The 21,216-nt window shown below is 48.0% G+C and overlaps 1 protein-coding gene across 1 annotated transcript in view; it reads right to left on the minus strand.

Moving 5' to 3' along the window:
- LOC309673711 (transmembrane protein 263-like) overlaps positions 1–21,216 on the minus strand; it is a 207,455-nt gene continuing 186,239 nt past the window's right edge. Inside the window, exon 3 of the mRNA XM_082485566.1 lies at positions 1–331. Within this exon, the coding sequence (XP_082341692.1) occupies positions 45–331 (287 nt within the window). The 3' untranslated portion in view covers positions 1–44. The remainder of the gene's footprint in view (positions 332–21,216) is intronic.

A 21,216-nucleotide genomic window follows, 5' to 3' on the forward strand; every position in this document is an offset into this window, starting at 1 on the left:
GAGTATGGGTAGGTTGATCTTTTCGGAGGGAGCTGCAACAGGGATTAGTCAGCCTTGTCCTTCTTTTTTGTGGTGAAAGGGACTTTGCTGGCGACTGCACTGCCCACGGCTCCAACGCCACCGGTCACTGCCGAGACGCTGCCCTTCACCAGTCCGACGCCAGCAGCGGGGACGCTGGTCACAGCTGTTTTGGTGAGCTCCAGGCTCTTGCTGCCCACCCAGGCAACTCCTCCCAACGTGGCCCCGACGGCTCCCCGGGTGATACTGAACAGGCCGCCTGTCACTCTCCAGATCACCCCTGCCTGCTGCTGCGGATGGTCCTTGCTGGCATCTGTGGGGAGAGAGAGAAAGGTAAAGTCAGAAGCATCCGTGCTGAAGACCTTCTCCCTGGGCACCTCCTCCAGCCCAGGAAGGCTGTCCACCATGGCGCACGCTCCCGTATGCCCAGTGCCTTGCAGCCCCAGACCTCTCGGTGCCTGAAGGAGGAACCAGGGTGATCCCAGGTCTACAGCATGGCGAGAGAGGATTTTGGGAGAGTAGGGAGTGGGAGCAGAATGGCCCATGTGACAGAGAAGGGAAGAAGGGGGCTCAGTTACAGCCCCAAACTCGCAATCCTCAGCGCTGCGATGCAAAGCAAATCCCACTAACAAGAGATGTAATTCTCCTCCCCTGTATGTTGGCCAGTAAACCACAAAGACTAATGCCAGCGTAGGAGGCACAAACTGCAGACAGCAACAGCTGATGTCTGCGTGGCCTGCACGTCCTCAGAAGCATCTGTTTGGAGGCAGGTCTGCGCTAATGTCAGATGCGGGACCCAGGCACAGCACAGACCTGTCTGCGAGAACTGTAATTGAGCTAGCACAGATAGCAAACTGCAGTAAAGATACAGTGACACGGACGTCACCTCAGGTTGTACGAGCCCTCTAGAGACCTCAGCTATGTATTTAATAGTGTTAAGACAGTGCTTAAGTTGCTACACTATGTCACTGCTGGTTTACCTGTGCCAACTGGATCAAGGCCAGCGTGATATACCCACCCAAGCTGCCATCGCACCTGCCCACAGCACTGCAGACGTAACATTCACAGCTCGCCACTTCTCGGGAGAGGGTTGACTCAGCTGCTACTCACGGGATTCAACCCTGACAGCTCTCCTGCCAGCCTCCACGCAAGCCTCTGCCTTTGCGTCAGCTAACAATGCTGCACGCAGGCAGCAAAGGAGGAGCAGCTCTTTTTGCGGGGCGAGATATTTTGGATACTCTGACTTCTGATTCACTGCCAGTTCTGTCCACGAGACGAGTTACTAATAACTGCAAAAATACAATAAAGCAATCCTGGCAGGAAAAAAAAAGCGCAAGCGCCAGCAGGGAATACAGGATCCCTGGAGCAGCAGCAGCAGCCGCCCTTCTAACCCATTACCTGCTCAGAGGAGAGGATGCACAGGCTGATGCAGCAGGAGCGCTTTAGCCCCCTGCTAAATGCACACCCCATTTCCTGAGGAGTGGGGAAATGACAGGGATGGAAGTGGCTTTGTGAAAGCCTGCGTAAAAACATGATGCAGTCATGCGTCTGCAGAGAGCCCAGGACAAGGGCCATGTCAGCACCGGCCGCTGCCTCAGAGCAGAGCACTGCAGAGGCTGCGCCAGCAGTGAGAAAGGAGCCAACCTGCACGGCACAGCTCTCTGCGCACCCGTCCCCCCGGCACGGGCGCGGGGACAGGGAGACACCACAGCTGCGGCATCCCAGTTCAGCCGTCCGCCCAGACTGGGCTGCAGAAATGGACTCACCGCTAACCTAAGCAGGCGGACAAGCTTAATACAGCTGATGGGAGGTAGGTGGGAGCTGCTGGCTGAACACACTTTCTCTTTTGAAATCCCAGCCTGTCCACTGCACTCTCCAACACTCTCAGGTCCCCCCACCCCTCGTCTCTAAAGCTCCCTGCTCCTCGAGCAGGGGAAAGCCCCCTTGTTTATCCAGCCAGGCAGCAACTGCTTTCCTCAGTTGTTAATAACATTGCAGGTAGCAGAAAACTCCACCTGGAACCTCCCCTTTGACATCTCCACCCACTTCCATTCCCGGGCAGATTAAGGCCAACACTGATGTAGGCTCTGGATTTCCTTTGCCAGCAAGCAAAGACCTTGGGAGTGCCGGGAGCCTGGCCCAGCCGCTTGTCAAGTTCGCACGCTGCACACCCTGGTTGATGGAGATGTCAGACTTCGTGAGTCTAAGCAAACATCTTCCTCTTACTACTACTAACTTGTCTCACGCCGTGTCTTCACCACATCTGCTCTTCAGTGTACTTCTCCCAAGCTATGCTGTGAATCCTTCGGAGAAGAGACCATCTTCCCGTTGTCTGTGTGCCATGCAACACAGTAGGGTCTCTAAGTGCTGCTTGACAAACACGCCTTTTTCTTTTCTTTTTTTTTAAACAAACCCACCAGCAGTCTGACAGAAAACACTCATCAGCAGCAGCAGGGTACGGATTTTATCCTTGGGAACACCAGCTGCCCCGGGGCGCTGGATGCACACGGCTGAAGGGACAACCTGACCTTGCCAAACGGATCAGAGCTGCTGCCTGTGCTACAAGCACTCGGGCGGACGGGGAGGCCGGTCATTCCCATCAGGGACTCTCGCATTGCACTGTCATCCATGGGAAAGGAGGGTTTTCCATGCCTCTTAGGAAACAAATTGGTATGTCTTCAGATTTAAATTGCTAACTTTTAGGCACTTGACATAGGAGTTTAAGTTAGGAGATTTGATTCCTCTGGCTCTGTTTCTAGCCTGGGAAGAGAAGAGGGCGTCTTCAGAGGAGGCTGCGTACAGTAGCCTAACCTAGACAAGGCATGAGTCTGAGTTAGGTGGTGCAATGATCCTTTCCTAGTTATTTTTCTGCTGGATTCTTCTAAAATTCTGCAGACTTTGGAGTCTTAGTGGAGTTGTAGGTTTTTCCCTGACCTTGACACAGGCTGTACAGACCTCTCCCTTGGGCAGGTCTCAGGACAGTGCCTGTGAGGAGTTTGGTGTTCACCAGCTCTGATGACTTGGAATAAGCCTTAGGCTACACACCTGTCTGATAATCTGGGAAGCAAAATGGAGTTTGAGAGGGGCTGGTACAGAATTTCTGGTGTAGTCTAAGCAGCTACAGTTCTACCTGGTATATGACATATTGCTTGCTATTCCCCAACAATTTCTCTACGGCGTTTGGTTGTCTTTTCCACTTCTCCCTCAATGCTACTGAGACCCCTTGGCTCCATTTCCAGTTCAGTTGCCAGCCTCCCACCTGCTGCACACAGCTTATCCTGCACAGCCATTTGCATGTTTTGTCTTCAGACTGAGGGAGGGAAGAACAGAGGGATCCAGAAATTCATGAGAGTTTAAAGCAGGATTCTACTCGGCGAAAATCAGACTGGTCCTCCAAACGGACTGCATCCTCAGAGGATGGCAGGTCTTGTGTTCCTGCTCCCCTGTCTGGGGAAGGAGGATCCTTTGCATCCCATCAGAGGACTGCAGTGCAGAAGCTTTGGGCATTAAATGCCTACCGGTGTGTTCAGCTGCAGAACCAAGAGCTGTATCAATACAACAATAACCTTCCTGGCTCTCCCCAGGTAAACCTGTGTCTAAGGCTACCTGGCACCCTTCTGTAGCGAGATTTAGGCTTCTGCCCACATTTCAATTTTGCTGAGGCTGCTGGAGCTGCCCAGCTATCTGAACACCACTAGTGAGAAAATCTCTTAGACGATAGTTGGATGCCTGCAGGTGGGTAGCCCAGGGACCAGAGGGAAGGAGGCAATTGCAGATGAGACTGAGGGGGGATGTTACTCTGCCAGCAAAGAGCTAAAATATACTGGAGAAAGTGTCAGGAAATACTAATGAAGAAGATCAAGGACAAAGGTTCTTTCTGATTAAGGTAGGCAGAGACAATGAAGCTGCAGCACACTGGAGCACCAGCACTCGCACACTGCCTGCACCTGGTCTGCAGCCACTCTCATGGTTGTTAAAACTCCATAGGTAGCAGGGAAGAGGGATGAAGGACCTGTCCCTAGGAGGCTGGGAGACTGTTCCAGAAGCATTCCAATAGCTCCAACACAGAACAGAAGCTGTACCATAAAAACAAACAAACAAACAAACAAACAAACAAATTCAGGTTTGAATAGGTCTGAAAAGAGAAAGAAATACCTTGTGACTCCAACCACAAGGGGCCACATCCTAACCTGGTAGCAAGCTGAAACAGGTCGTATTTGTTCTGTACTCCAGATGATGTGTCAAAAGCTTTCTAGCCATCCCTGGTTAGTTTGTCTTCAGGACTGCAATAAACCCCACAGTAAGCTGTCATGTAAGATAAGCATCGGATTTACAGTGCAAATTAGTCTCACAGACAATGGAGTGAGCTAAGCATTTTGTTGGCACAGAGGAGCCCAGATTAAGGGCGAGACAGACAGCAGAGATGAAATACACAAAATAATCAGAGAGACAGACACACAGCCCGAGCAGGGGAACAATTCTGTTCCCTGAAGCCCACTGCAGCCCATGCTGCTCATGAAAGCTCTTCGCCATCCGCCAAGCCCTTTTTCCTTTCCATCAATGACCCGGCCTTTTCAAGGGTCCCATCAGCTTCACTTCACCCCATGTCAGCTTAAAACAGAAGGAGGAGAAAGAAAGATGACTAAAACGCACTCCTGTTTGAATGCCGGCTCTCTGGGCTGGGGTCGGCACCCCACACAAGAGGCTCTCCTTCTCGGCCACAGCCCTCCGCAGTCCCCACTGGCTTCCCTCCCGAGCAGGGGTCCTGCCTGCTGGGGCTCCAGACAAAACCAGGTCTTCTCCTCCAACAGCATCTATGACTCAGGGAAGAAGTGAGACCAGTTTGCCAGTAATAACAGATACAACTCTCAAAGCTTCCATGGCGACTCTTCAGGGCTTTGCATTGCATTTCTTTGGGGAGAGAAAATGATAGGCGGCCCTGGTGCCCACTGCAAATGGCACAGGCGTCGTTCTTCCCCTTGGCCCCTGCCGGCAGTCGATACGACAGGCACGGAGAACTCTTTACTTTAAGAAGGACTTGGACAAGTTGCTCTTTCCTACTAACTTATAAAAACAGCCCCAAGCCAGGAAAGCAGTGTTAGGGAGCAGCACAAATGGTTTTGCATCTTCAGGACACTTCCATCCCTGCTGGGCCCCAGGCGAAGGAGCTGGGCTGGCTCAGGGACCAAATTGTAAACAGTCAATGTCATCAGTCTGTCTGTCCCTCAGCAGTGAGAGGAAGGGATGAGGTCACTAGTTCAAGTCTGAATTATGCCTCTGGCAGCTATTAAGTGACCACTGGTGGAATTAGGCAGGTTCCTCTACCTAGAAAAATGTTTGGTCTGGAGGAACAAGGAAGGGGTGGAGGGTCAGCTACTCACACAGTCTAGTCCCAGCTTTGCCCAGCTGATTTGTAAGCAACACTGAGCAAATCACTCTGACCTTCATTGCCTCTGCACCACTGTGATTGAGAATGTGTGATTTTCTAAAAGCCTCGGTTATTGAGTCATAAAAAAGCATGTATGGGAGAGAAGTTTCCAGTCCTGATGTTTCTTGGAGAAAAAGCTGAAAGTTTGATTCAAGTGCACTCTTAAGGCTCTGAGAACCCCAAATGGATTATTGTTATTTTTAACCTTGTGATTTTTCTGAGCCTACCTCAATTTGAAACGCATGGGGCTGGCACTGCTGCTTCTCTTCCCCTTCTGTAAAGCGAAGCTGAAGTTAATGATCCCTATTTCCTTGTATTGCTGTGCTGTCATGAAGGTTAATTAGGTACAGTTGGTGCGGTGCTTTAAATGGGGAAATTGTGTTTGTATCGTCATGACTGGTGCTGACAGATTCCTGTTGACATTCTCAGTAGAGACACCAATGACAACTTCCAATTTATCTCCGGAGAGGTTTCCAGTTTCCAGACAAGTCACAAAGGCAAGAGAAAAGCTTGCCCCCTCCCTTCACACGCCAGCCTGCTGTTGTGGAGCCACACAAGTTTATCCTGTAGCTGAGATGTTCCGTTTGGGTGATACGCTCCTCTTCTAGCACAAGCAGCTGAAGCAGGTAGAGACCACTCTGACCCCTGGGCACAAATGAAATCTCGCTGTACAGGTTCTAGCAGGGACCTTCTCCAGGGAATTGGCCAACACCACCTTCTTCCAAATCTCCTGCATGCAGCTCGACAAGGCTTAGCTGACCCTTGTGGAGCACAGCTGTAGTGAACATTTACATCTTAGATGAAGGAACTGCCAGTCATGTCCTTTCTGTCATTTTAGCATCAAAGATCTAGATCCTCCAGTGTCACAGGCAGTGTTAAAGGGAGCACTACAAAGCGTTTGTTCTTTAAACGTTCCTGCTTCACTCCTGCCAGCAGTCCCATGCTGCAGCTGGTCAGAAATGGCTTCCCAGGCTCAGCAGCTGTGCTCTCCCCAGCCCTGCTCTGCCCAGGCTCTCAATGCTACAAACCAAGACGGTTGCCACCAGCAAAAAGCCTAGAAATGACACATTGAGTTTAGCCTTTGAGTTCTAAACATTAGCTCTGCAATCAGCAAGACATACTCGCCTGCCTCTGCAACAGGACTGCTCGGGAAGCTGCTGCACGCAGCAAAACAAGGGCAGCCTGGCTCACCCCAGGGCTCTTTACTGGCACAATGAGCTTTAATTGTTCCTTGCACATGCCCCAGGAGCAGTTATTAACTGCTGAAGCATCTACCTTGAAGCACTGAGAGACAGGGTTCAGGAGGGTAAACGAACAGTGATATGGAGTGGCTTGTTTTCCTCGGCTGAGCCTTCGGGGAGAAGCAGCCAAATCTCGGACTCTGGAAGTGTGAGGCTTAAAGTTGGTCGGGAGTTTTCTGACTGTTCTTGTTGAGAAGCATCGTGTCACAAAACCAGAAATTGTTTGTAAAGACACGGTGGTATTGTTGAAACTTCCATTGAAAAGAGAATTCAGGGAGATTGGCCTCAGTGCAGCTAACAACCCGATGCTTAAAACGTTTCACCAGCCTTGAGTCAGCCCAAGGACATTCCCCAGCCTCACCCCTCACCCCCCCCAATTGGTCCAGGCAGCAGCAGCCTTTTTCACTCTTTTTGTTGGACTGTTTCACTTTGCAAGAAGATATATTAATTGCAGGAGGAATATAAACTTGACCTCTCACTTCCCACGTGCTTTCAATACCAGAGCCAAGATCTGCCCTGAGATGGGTTTCTTATTCTTGAAAACAATTAGTAGTTCTTTTGCTTTGCCCTCCTGCAGAAGATGACCGTTTTCTTGATCCAGAAATCCCTCTTTTATATAGCTGTAACAGCCTGTAAGGAATAGCCAGAGTCTCCCTTCAACCAGGACTCCCTGGGACCCTTTTGATTCTTAATTCCCTATTTCCCCTCGAGGTTTACAAGACTTCAGCTACGCAAGTGGCATAGACATGGTCTCTAATGATGCTGAAGACCAAGACAGCCCACAGCCCAGAGGTAACGCTCCTCCTGCTCTAGAAAAATGCAAGTGAGTTGCAGGACAGAAAGCATTGTCTACTAAAAAGGACGTGGATAGGGTCGTGGGCTGGAGACCCAGCTCTGTTCTCAGCTTTACTGCTGACCTGTTGGGTAACAGCTACATGTCCTTTGCTTCCTCTTCACCTTACTGGCCTGCTTTAGCCATGGGTGGTGTGACTACCCAGAGAGCATGCTGGGGATCCCATGAGGCCTGCAGCAAGGTGAGCTGGCAGAAGTCCCAGCTCTGCCCAGCCCAGCAAGCTGAGGAAGGCAGGAGTCCACCCTTTGCGGAAGGGACGCTAATGAGCACTAACCAACTGGCCTCATGGTGCTTCTTAGAGACAATCTCCCAGCTCCCGCTGGCACACTTAACCTCTCATCTCAGAGGGAAAAAAGTGCACACTGGGACCAAGTCCTCAAAAGGACTTGCCACCCTCTGATATAGATCATGAGTGCTTAAGGATGAGGATCCACCCTTTTTAGAGGCTTGTACAACAGCTGACTTAAGGACACCCTTGTCTCATTCGAAGCAAATGTCATCTCCCACCACAGTGTATAGGTTGTAAGAAAGATGAGCCTGCAGCAGAGTCCTAGACCAAAGTTACAAGTGGCATCGCCCGCTTAAGAAGAAAGAAATCTGGACATATCATTTCTATCTCCATTGTGACATCTCGTTTTCTCCATGTGGAATATACACCAAAGGTCAGGCTTTTGCTACTGGCCAGACAGGTCGCAAAAACACCTATAGGATGTCTCAAGGCCACTGACAGAGTGGAGAGATGATCGCGAAAGGCGTGAGATTTCAGCTTGCCCCAGAAAACTGTGCGCAGTGGCTGCTTCCTCCCCACCCACGCCAACCTCTGGGTCCTGTGCGAGAAACCACAATGGCATTACGGCAGGTATGAAGAGCAAGCGCCAGCTATCAGCTGGGTTATACCTTCCCTCTCATTTGTGTTAAAAGCATCAAAAGTGGCCATCAGACTTAGTTTGTTTGAACTTTATGTCCCCGTCTGCCTTCAATTTCCACTCTCTGCTCCACCGACAAGCTCTTCAGTCAGTCAAGAGCCTTGCTTAAAAGCCTGGCAAGAAAAAGCATATAAAGCTGCACCAGTGTCTCCTTTTCCTACTGGACTCTCACCACTGTGACACTGAGATTCTGGATCACGAGGACTGGAATCACCTCTTGCTGCAAATATGGGCTCTTGGTCTCACTTGGGGATCTGTGGGTGGAACTGGAATAATCAAGTAGACTGAACGATTTTCAGTGGCCTCAAGCTTTAATGGTCTGAGTAGGAGAGCTTTCAGACATAAAATTTTATTTGTTACAAACAACCCCTCCTTGCATTTGTGCCCAGGCTGAAGAGACCATCTTTTTAAGCCTGCTCTTTGACCCATGCTAGCTCAGCTCTTGTCAGGGCACATCACCTCCTCTGTTAATTCTGTAACAGTGGTTGCACATCCTTCACTGAGCTGCTTTCAGCTGCTTGTGATAGTACCTGGCACAAAAAGACCCCAAATGAGTCAGAGGCTCTTGTTAAACAGCCTTGTTAATTCAGGTCTGATGAAGACACGGGAGAAAAAAAATAATCAATATTTGTAAAATGAGAAAGGACAAAATCCATAGAGAAATAAAGGTCATTTTCACGGTTCTATGAGGCCCTTACAAACAACAGAGAGTAAATAACATAATCCAAGCTTATGTAAGGAACGACTTTTCTTCCATGCACTGGTGCTAGCCAGTGGATTTTAAACAAAGGCAGACTCAGCTAAGCCTCCTCTGTCCAGTGAGGCTAGAAGTCCTTCCCAGGGCAATACTGCTAACTCACAATTCATCAAAAAGTCGTTGAAGTTTGGTCCCAGCAGCAGTTTGGGAAGGGGCATAGGAGTGAAAGACAGTCACATCTAACCAGCAGGAAGGTGTTCCAAGCTGCCAAGATCAGACATCAAAAGTCTGCTCTGCTCATTCATCAACTGTCATAAGTATTTTGTGTACTCTGCCACTTTATTATTAAAGGCTTAATCTCTCTACCTTTTAGAAACACATGATTGTCACTCAAGCATTTTACAGCTGAGATAGCTGAGAATTTGTCCAAAACCACTCCCAATAAAGCTGGGAACGTACCCTGCCTTGCTAATAGGGGAGGACCCAGGTTCAGGCATTTCCTCTTCCCACCCCTGGAGCAGCTGAGCAATGGATGCTGATGCTTTCCAGCAGGATGGCTAGCACCAGTGAGAAATCCAGAAATTCCCCATTTATTCCGATTATGCTCTCCCCACCCCTCTCCAAGGCACGCGGAGGAACTGAAGAAAAAATGGACGGCAGCTCAAAAAGCAAAGCCACAAATTTTAACTGACCTAAGGTCCGAGTGAAGATTTTTTGACTCAGAGAAATGACCCATTCATCCCAAAGGCTATCCAGGAGTCTTTCTGTTCATCCAAAGGATAACAAGGCAGTTAAACTAAAAAGCTGTGTGCTACAGAAGCAGCCGAGCTGAGGATTTACTGGGGAGGTACGAATATGCTTGCCTGCTCATGCTTCAGCATGCCAGCAATGGGCAGGATAGAGCCTTTTTTATTCTGCTGGTAGTAGGTGTTCGATGGCATAGTCTCAAAAACTCGTTCCCCATCTCAGCTATCAAGGGGAGAGCACTGCAGTCATGAGTGGGCAGCTATGCTGCCTCTGGGAGCAGATGAACGGGCAAGAGCATCCCTTCTCCACAGCCAGCCTGACTGGGGAAGGACAGGACCCATCAGTGCCTCAGATGATTAGATCTAGTCCAGTGCAAAAATCACACCCTAGCTCTACGTCCAAACCTCTCGCGTGTCCCCTCGCCTCTGTCGCTCTGAAGTGAGCCAGCCAGTCCTACCCCTTGTTTTCCAGGTGAGCCTGCCACCTGGAAAGCTCTGCCCTGAGTGCATATATTAGAGTCAGCACTAACACTGCCCAAGGAGACATCAAACCTCCTCCTCTGTGCGGCACAGACAAAGAGCTGCTGCTTAGGAACGTGAAGCCACAATTGTGACAGTTCCCTTTGCTTCCTTCCATATTCATGTTCTTGCTCTTTCCAGGGCAGATTTCAATACGGCACAGCAGGGATCACACACACACTTGGCTTCCCGGTGACTACTGAAGGGCTCTGCCTGGTGCTGCAGGTAAATTGGACTTCTTCTTTGATGCCATGGCAGAACTGCCGTGGAGCCAGGGTCTAGTTTGGCTCTCAGAGACGCTGGGATATCTAGGCCTCCCTTGGAGATTTGTGCTTCTTATAGTTGGAGGAATATCTGGAATAAGAGAATCCCGCCCACCTCCTCGGCGCAGCCACCAGCTCAGTCCTTACACTCTCAGCCTCTCTTGGAGGTCTATCTAAATTTGCTTTCTCCCACTGCCAAGCAGTGATAAACAGGCTTCGCTTCATCTGAAAGGGAGGATCCCCTGTCATGTCTTGGCTTTCTCCTGAGTCAGTCTTGACTCTAGCTCCGGGTATCCCCTGTTACTTCCTGGAGAAGACCGGTTGACCATAAAGTAGCAGAATTGTAGTGCATGCACGCAGAGAGCCTGATTCCCTCCCTGCTGTGTTTCTAGTTCCCCTGAGCAGTTTCTAGCCTGCAGTGTATCTCTGTGGCACCAGGAGGGGGGACGCCAAACAACCTCCCACCAGTTTCCGCAGGACATTTCCTAAGTCAAGACATCCCTTCAGCCTGGTGAAGCCAGTTCCCATCAGGGATTTCATGCAAGACCAGTATCAGAAATACTGCTAATACTTCTGCTCTCATTCATTTTACCAACTGCTGAAAATCCTCCCATATGCCTGACTGGGATAGCCATGAGCTGGGTAAAGCTGAAAGCCTGGAGAACCCGAGACCCCTCCGGGATCACTGCCTTTCTCCGGTACCTACCTGTTTTGAATCAAAGCCAAGCAAAGCCAGACTTTGCTGTCAGAGAAAAGGGCTCAATGGAAAAATTCAGCTGTACACCTACAGCAGCCTTTCAGGTCTCCACGTTAAGACAACATTTACTGTCTTGATTCTGTAACGTAGCCCAGCCTGGCAATGCTGTCATGCTTTTGCTATCGGGAAATGAAAGGCAACAGTACCCTCCTCCACGGATTCCCCTTAAATTTTCTTCTGCGGTTCTGTACACATGGGAAGCAACAGGGCAGAACGATTGATTTCTTTAAAAATGAGGGAGTATCCAAGGATGCTTTCAAGTACCACAGTACAGAGCTGCAGGATCTGTGCGTCAGGTACCTTTCCAGCGTTCACATCAGGGTGCCCAGCTCAGCTTGTGGTCCACATGCATGCACGTGCTACCCTCATCCTCAGCAGGATAAAACCTTCAGAAACTCCAGCTCCCAACATGCCACACTCTAGCTCAGCTAGTGCAACCATTACAAAAACTCATTTGCACCTATATTTTCCTCCCTTTGTTTCCAATCAGATGCATACAGGGAATGACTGGAGTGACAGGAATCTAATCAGAGGCTGAAGCCACATCAGAAATCCCATCAAGCTATCTTCCAGTCCCAACAGGCCCTCCACTGAAAGAAAACATCTTGCCACGGCCTGGAGAACCCCTGTGTACATTGTGTCCCCAGGAGGGTTTCTTAATGGGCTCAGTAGTCAGAAACTGGGTTTTATTTTAGAAAGAACAAACAAAAATTCTTTCTGTTTAAATACCCTCCTAGCACTTAATGGTGCTTTTCTGGACTTTTTTTTTTCTAGCAACAAACCAACTCTGTATTAAGAAAATCCAGGGAGAGAAATCTTAATTTTCCAACAATGCTGCAGCAGAGCCCAAATGGCCTAGGAGACCCCCCCCCACATTTCATGCCTGCTGTGCACAAGCACGCATCTGGTCAAGCGAAAACTGCGGCAGCAGGACATTTGCAGTCCTGTTCACCGTTCAGCCAGAAACAACCTACAGGGGCCGCTTCAACCCTCAGATGGCCTTCAACTTGGAACATCCAGCTGACACCACCAACCCCAGCCCAGGCTGCAGAACTTACCATTCCTAAACGCTGAGCCCTGTTTCTGGACACGTGGCCTCCGACCCGCACCTTCCAGGTTTCTGTTTAAGAAGTTTTATCAAGCCTCCTGCAGCTGCGTTCAAGCACCTTTCCAGCTAGGGGCCATCCTGAGCGCACGTAGATGCTGCCCACTGAGCACTAAAGACCTCCCTCCCCCTACAGCAACAACTTGGCTGCCTGAACTCTAGCTGGCTGATGGCAGCACCTGGATGCCGTCCAAAGGCAGTTTCTTGCAGCTGAATATGTTTAGTCCTTCTCCTAAGGCACAAGTCTCCATTACACAGCTATTGTTTATGACCCCAATTATCTCCCAGAAACTGGTCCTTGCCTGCAGTTAATAACCAAGGCTAAGTGATCAACCGTTAGAACTCCAGCAAACCGGCTGTTAACTTCTCTGTCGACCAAGTTCAGCCTTTTACTGCTCTTAGAAACTCAGATTAATGATGCATAACAGAAGTGAACTCTCCTGTGACACAGCTAGGTGAGGCAAGGTGAGGGGGAAAAGAATCACTCCTTTTTCCTGGAGGTATCAGCTGAGCAGGGAGGAGACAAGCCTTCCTTTAACTCTCTTCTCAGCCTCCCCTGATGTCTGGGGGATGATAAAGAACATCTTATTTTGCAGAGTACTTTAAACTTTTCTTGGAACCTGGATCACGTGGGCCGATCTATATGTAAAACGGGCTTGCTCGCCGGAAACCGCTTCCCAGACCTTTTCCAAACAAATTCCTACCCCAGTATTTCAGATTCCCAGCAGTTAACTAGAGCAGGCCAATACTGCAAACTCCTGTTGGGACAGGAAAACGAGACCTCACTTCAGAAAGAAAGGCTACGCAGACCGAGAGTGCAGTGCGTAGAAATGAATCTCAGGTTTCAAGAGGACATCTACATCCAGTAACAGACGTATTGTCAGCCTTTCCCAGCCTTCTCCTCACAGGCTCATTTGTAAAGCAGCCCTCCAACAACTCATCAGAAAATAGTAGTTTCAATTCAGAAAAAGCTAATGCCGCTTCCCTTTCACAGATTTTTATTGTCCTCTGAACATTAATGGGAGACCATTGGTCTTGCGCTCACAGGCTCACAAGGGCCACTAGGTATCTTATAGTACATAATCTTCCCAAGAGATTCACCAACCCCTACTCCATAAAGCACAGAAATTGGATTTTGGGGAATTACCACCACGGTCTTGGGCAGACACTCGGTCTCAATCCATACAGAAACGCTATGAGAGCACCAGAAAAATAAACCCAGGCAGTGCAGCCGTGCAGTCGTGGGGCTCTGGGACAAATAGACAATGACATGGGAAGGGAAGAGTGGCTAGAACAAGTGTAAGGATCCCTGGTTGGTTATGCACAACATTAGCAGTTGGTGCCTACGAACAACTTCAGGTGCAATGAGCTCACTGCATGAATCTTGGGGTATGACTGACGACTCCTGCTGCCGCAGGTATGCAGGGAACAGGGGAAGGAACAGGGCACTGCCTGCTGAAAAGTGTCTTCTGCAGCCAACCTCTCCTGCTCAGGTGCCTGCCCCTCCAGCTCCCTTCAGACATCTGAGGAGCAGCACTGGGACAGTTGACATTCAGGACCCCCTCTTTGAAATCTGTCATATGCTGTCCAAAAGACATTTATTCTCCAACCACTCCATGCATCAGCTAGGAAAAGGCAGACAAGGAAGGAAACCATTGGGAACAAAAGAGGGCACCTATCCCCGTCCGATCAACTGCTGGATGATAGAAGACAACAAACATGCGTCACCATGGGTGACAGCCAGGTGAGGATGGATGCCTCTGTGCTATCAGTAGATGGTGAAGGGAGATCCAGTGACAGAGGAAGCAACAGGTTTTCAGGTGGTGTGAAGAGGATGCAAGGATCATCCTGCACTGATGAAACGGCACTTAAAGGACGGAACATTTCCTGCAAAAGTTTGCTAGTGCTTTTTCTGTCCTGCCCAGTTCATTCCCAGCCACAACCTCATAACCATGTGGACATGGTGACACTTTCTAATGAAAGTGGAGCAGTATTTATTGTGTGTGTGGCTGCCATCAACAGAGAAGCTCTGTCAGCAGACACCCCAGCACCCAGCTGCCCCACAGAGGCTCCTGAAGTGGAACTGCAACAAGCACAAACAAATGCTTGTGGTGTGAGGCCGTGCCTATAAGTCAACAGCCACCAGCTAGTGACCACATAACAACTCACAGGGAGCCGGTGGGCCTGCGTGGTCCAGAGGGGAGCTGAGCAGCTGCTGAGTCCTCAGCTGCCGTCCTCCACCAGGGCTTGGCAAGAGTGACGTGGCCACCACTCCCAGAGACTGCTCAGGCAGCTTTAGAAACACACTCCTTCATCCTTATGCACAGATTTACTTATTCATGTATTCTCAACAGAAGCACTAACGGCCATAATTGGATCCATTACTGGGGTTATTAGAGCTCTCAGTCACTGCCTCTGCAGCCTCGCGCGGTGCTGGGGAAATGCACAGGAAGCACAAACAGGGCAGAGGCACGGCCAGCGGCAGGGGCTTTAAAAATTCGTTAAGTTGTTGCTGTGGCAACTAAAACAAAATTTCTGGCAGGGACTGGGATCTGCGATGTGTGGGGAACTGTAAACTTCTCCATTTGTGGAAAACATTGGTCATGTCTCTGAAAGGGAGGTGGAGGAAAGACAGAAAGAAGGACTCTTTTCAGAGACTGCTACAGCCAGAGCCAAAAACGGTCTGCTTGCAAATTTATCCTTATGGCAAGCCCTGATGACGGTTGGATTCTGCATACCAGAGCTTCTCAGGAGCCAGTGCACCGAGACAGAGCTGGCGTGTATGGAAGAGCACTTCTAGGTACTCAGTCCAGCTGGTCTTCATTGCCAGGAAAGCAACTGAACTGCTGCACAGACACAGGCGACACTGGAGTCCACTCGCTTCTACCTTCACCTGCCTCCTCTGCCCCACAACCTATCGAGGGTCTCCATGGAAAATGAAGCTTGTCTGAGAATTAACTTCCATTGAGATGACAGATTCTGGAACACCAAACTTTCCATCCATAAAGAGTGGGAAATGGAAAAGTAGTGGCTAGGTCTGGAAATACTAAAATTTGGATAGAAAGACTGAACCTGATCTCAGAAAACACTGTAAGTTTTCAAGATGCTCAGTTCTCTCTGAGTGGTCAGGATGGCAGTAACCACTTGGATGAAATGTCACATATTCTCACAAACTTCAGAAGGTGTCCACTACTTTAACATCTCAACATGGGTTGCAGACTTTCAGGTTCAGCATCGTAAGTTCATGTTTAATTACAATGCAGGACCTGCAAAAGCAGATTCAGTGTTGATTCAATGTTGATTGACTTAACGTTGATTTAGGCTAAACAAGCTATGTTGTGCCACCTGTTTAATTTCCTGAAAGATCCCCCACTTCATGTCTGAGCCTGCATAGCCAGCAAAGTCCAAGGCCCTCCTGCCCCCCACCTTTCCTGTTCAAGGATCACAGTTGCTCAGTTTGTTACTTATGAAGTAATTCATTTAGTTTGGAAACTCAGAACGGCACAGATGCCTTATGCGAGAGACTGAATTCTCTCAAGTTTAGCGAATAGGCTGGAGCTACCAAATGGGCACTTTGCAAAAAGATCCATGAGTGACAGCGGATACTGCCAGCAGAAAATTTGCCAACTGAGAGATATCGTACAGGCAAAATGATTGATGAGGTTTTCAGGTTTTCTCTGGAGTCAGCAGCTTAACTATGAAGCCTTTACTGCAAGTTTGACTCGCTTGGTGGGACTGATTTCTACTGTGAAAGGAGGAGCAGAGGGAATGGGAGGACAAAGATATGGGACTGGCATCAGGTCAGCATGGGGGAGCGGCATCCAAGCAGCCCCATTGTAATGCCGCTGGTCTCCTCTTCTCTGTCCCTTGGTGCCATGGAGGCTCATGGCTTCCTGACCCTGGCCCTCAGGGCTCACACGACTTCACTGCATTAATGACCTCAGTGAGAATTTTTTAAGCTGACTGACAGCAACTTGGAAAAAAAAACACTCAGGAGCAATGAAATTGCATCATTGCCAAAAGGGAGCTTAACGCAGGGCAGGAAAGAGGCACTGGTTAAGTGCACAGGAGGTCTTTAAATAGACACCCTGGGTCTGCCCTGCACAGCATTAAGGATCGTGGTGAGCCTCTGAGGTCAAGGTAAGAAATAAGTACTTGCAAAGTTCAGTGAAACTTATGCTTACAATACAACTCTAATTATCCTGTTAATCAAAGCAAAAGCCCTTCAGTTTTGCAAATCCAGCCAGCAAAAGGCTGAAAATTCAGAGCTCAGTCACTTAACCCCCAACCGCCCTACAGGCTAGAAAGCCAAAGAGTAGGAAGTTTTGAAAGGCTTTGAAATTTTACTCCATTCCGCCTCCTCCACAACCTTCTACCTTAATTCCTAGCCTATAACACTTGGATAAGGACTTGTTAACAAGGAGGTTTAGAGAAGAAATGTAAGGCATTACCTGTCTGCAGCTGTTAAAATCTTCAATCTGTAGTATACGAAATGTTGTTTGTGTAGACAAAACTGTTGGCATAAACATCACTTCAATCCATACTTCTGTCATCCACTGAAGTGTATGGCATATAGCAAAACCTTACGTATTTTATTCTGTTCAACAGAGTTCATGGTGTGGTTACTTCTAGTGAACAACAGAATTTTCTTCACTGCAAACTACTACTTCTAAAGTAGCTTTGAGACACGCAGACTTTGGTTTAAAGGCTATAGTAAAGGAGAGAAAAAATCAGTCTATCAAACAAGAGAAAGGTAGAACACACACAGATCACTTCTCAATTTCCGGAGTCACTGATGCAGTGAAGATATATGTTGCTTGAGAACAGGCTTGTCACTGGCTTTGGGTGGTGAAACATCAGCAGTAGTTAAGGTTGGCTGGAAAATTTTCACTGTGCACACACGACAATTTTAGTCTTGACGTTAGCGCTGTTAACACCTACATCTGAGCATTTCCAAACTTTCAAGCAGTCCTAGGCCTTGAGAAAACAGTCTGCTCGCATAAATTAGGACCCTATCATAGGTGATTAGGCAAATACAGGTTTTACTTTAAGTTCATAATTGTGAGGGGCTGGCCATTTACTTAGGACCTCTTTCTAATTATGAAGAATTAAGTAGCAGAAATTACTGCGAAGCACACAGGCTCCACATACGATGTCTCTGACTCTGGAGATATCAAATATGGAGACTGCGTTTTTCAGGCTCATCTTCCCCCATATACGAATATAAAACCACAGGATAATCATATTCAGTCCTCCACTGTCAGGTAAGATAGCGGAGGTGCCATAGCTTACCACAGCTAAGCTCATTATTTAATTCTCATAGAAGTAACCAAATCCCATCTTAGAAACAGTTAGGGTATTTGCCCTAGTCTCTTACTTGGATATCTAAAATCTTACTGGGGTTTTGCTTAGAAACTTAATTTGCAGCCTAAATTTATTCATGGGCCATTTATACACATTTCCTCTTGTGCCAATGTTGTCTTTTAGTTTAAATTGCTCTTCTCCCTCCCTGGTGTTTACTCCTCTGGTGTATTTATGGAGAGCATTCATATCTCCTCTCAGCCTCTGTTTTGCTAGATTAAACAAGCCACACACTTCTGGTCCTCGTGTATACAATGGATTCTCCATTGCCCCCACCATCCCAGAAACCTTTCTCTCAACCTATATGCCAGTCTCATAGCAGGTTTTTTTGCACATGGGTGTTTGGTTGTGTGCAGAGACTTGACCAAAGCCATGTACACTACCTCCTCCCGAAAGGGACAGCTTGCCTTATACAACCTAGGATTGCATTTGGTTTTCAGTATATTGATAGGGTACACTAATTTCTTTCATTCACTACCATACTCTAACCCTCCTTGTCCCTCAACCCCCTGATAAGGTCTCAGCTTACACCAGACAGTCTTGTTATCAGCCCTTAGGTGTATAGTCTTTTTTTTTGGTAATGTTAAAAATTGTTACATTTCTATAATTTTGGTGATTGGTCATCAGTTTTTGCTGTATGATATCTAAGCATTGTTATCAGTAATAGTAATATGCTAACTGCTTTGTGTCATGCCTTTTTGTGCATCCACACCCAATAGAAGATTTACAGTGGAATCTAGAAACTGCTCGAGTCATCCCAGGCAAGTATCTGTTCCAGACTAGAAGGAGGAGTGGTTTCTCCTTCAGCTCCAGCCTCCACCAACTGAGAAAACCACCACTTCATCTGCACGTGATCTCCTCCTGACATGGGGCATAAATGATGTTCTGCTACTGCCTGAGACTCCAAACCCTCTTGCAAGTATGCCGAATTCTGGCTGTGTGACCAGAGTCCTTGGGAAGAAGCCAATCCCCCAGGTGATGTTTTTGCGTCGGTCTGGTTGCAAGGATGGAAGAGGGGATTGGCCCCTGCAACACTGTTTTCCACGTTCCCGTTGTAACTCAGGTGGGCAGGAGAGAACCACTCGAAGAAGATCACGCAAAACTTTCTCTGTCCTCAAGGCTCTTGCAGCTTTTCCTTTTGTGAAGCTATTGAGGAGTAGGCTTCTCACAATCTCCTCTTTCTGACATCTCTTGCTCGCTTTTGTATAGTAGGAAGAGAAGCACTACTTTCTTCTCCAGCTACCACAGCTGAGGCATTTGCAGCCCTTATGCTACAGAATCTGACTTTCCTCCCCTAATTACCTCCCATTTCTCTATTTCTAATTTACTTGTTTTGTTGAGTTGAATTCTCGAGGGCAGCATGGCATTGTGACTACAGCACTCATCAGAGACTGCAGAATGCAGCTATAAAATACAACAACGTTAGTAATACCTCCCTCAGATCGCTCACTGCCTCGCTACCATGACAAAAGACATTTGGAAATGCTTATCAATAACATTGATTACAGCCCAGATGTTTAGGCTAGGTAAATATTCTCTAGTGCTCGCAAAAGCTGCCTGCGAGTGAGAGTCTTGCTTGAGCAGGACTCAAGTTGTTTTAGATGACTTTGGGCCAAAACCAAATTGGTTTGATTAACACCCTATCCACATGGGGCTGTAAGCCGAAGGGCAGAACGAAGCTCTTGCGGGAAAGGAAGAGAACAGAAAAGCCCGGTCCTGAGCCGGCTGTTTCCAAACCTGTTTACTTAACTATTAGCAAGGGTGGCTTCTCCTTAATTTATTTACATAGAATGTTTCTGTAACCATCTGCTCTTAAGCTAAACGAAAAATTACCATCTTTCTCCTGCCGCTGCAGAGACTCCCTTGGATGTTCTTAATAATACAAAAAAATCTATCATTTTAATGCAGACAAGTTGGCTAATAAAAATGATCTGTACCATTAGTAATTATGCCACAAATACAATGCAAACAAGCAGCCTTTCCCTGAAGAGGCCAAGCATAAAACACCTCTCTCATCAACCAGGGGCCAGAGACGACCACACACAGCAGTGGGACTTGGCTTCTCACTTCTCTACCAAAAAGCAGAAAAAAAGAAAGGGAAGGGCGGTTTAATTAAGTTACCATTACCCACTTCTTTACCAAGCTTCAGGTGCTTCAGTCAAACCTGCCTGGGCCCCATTTTCCTAGGGAGCTTTTCTCCAGACCATTAATACAAAGCCGTATTCCTGAAGAGGGCTACCGTGGTTTATCGGTGTCTACAGTTCTCACAGTGTCAGAACCCTTCAAGGCTCTGATGCATCCACCTTTGCTGTGAAATGAGCGGATGCCGCCAGCCCCAGTTAACAGATTGGAAACTGAGGCAGAAAGCAACTAAAAGTAAGAGCAGAGATGATGGAAGAAAGCAGTGAAGCAAGAAAATTAATTCAAGCCCTGAAAGCATCACCGAGCAATTGAAAACATCACTTTAGGTAGGGCCTACTGAAAAAAAGCTCTACCACGGGCAGTTTGGTAACAAATGGAAGGACAGCACTACTGGCCCATGTGTTGCCTGATACCATTTCAGTGTGGCCGGCACGGACTAGCCAGCATGATACCTAGATATTGTTTCTCATCAACTGCTGGTCCCTTCTATGAACGGCAGCAAATCATTTAACCTCCGTGACTCAGTTTCCTCCCACAAAAAAAGCAAAAAAATGCCTAGAGGTTCAGGGATGAATGAAAGGAAAACAAACCAAAGCAGCACAGAAGGAAATGGTGTTTTCTTCCAACAAGTGCTAAGGGAAAAGGAGTAAGATTATGCCTCAAATTATATCAATAAAATATGAACATACCTCTTTACTAAATAATTCAATTGATAAAGAAATGTGTGTAAAGAAAGATAACCAATGTCTTGGGGATTTTCACACACTTCTGTAGAGCGATGAGCATTGTAAGAAAAGAAATGCGAAGAAATTGGAAGGCCAGTACACGCCATGAATGCCTGTAGCCCGGCGGTCTGGCAACTTGCATGTGCTGCATGAAGAAAGAGGAGTGCCTGCCCTGGCGGTGGCGGCTGGGCAGAGCGTGCCGAAGGGCCGCTCACGGCAGCACACGCACAGAAGCCGAAGATGTAATGCCGACTTGCCCAACCTGCCTGTTGACGTTCATTTCCTTTGCTCCTGTTTCCCAGTCCATAAAATGGGGCTAAGGGCAGGTCTGTTGTGGGATGCTGGGATGGTTTGTGTTTGTGTATCATTTCAAAAGCTAAAGATGCACAAAGGAGGGCAACTCTTTGCTAGGCAGGTAAGAAGAGCAAACTGCAA

The sequence above is a fragment of the Vanellus vanellus genome (assembly GCF_965231255.1).
Source record: "Vanellus vanellus genome assembly, chromosome: 6".
NCBI lineage: Eukaryota > Metazoa > Chordata > Aves > Charadriiformes > Charadriidae > Vanellus > Vanellus vanellus.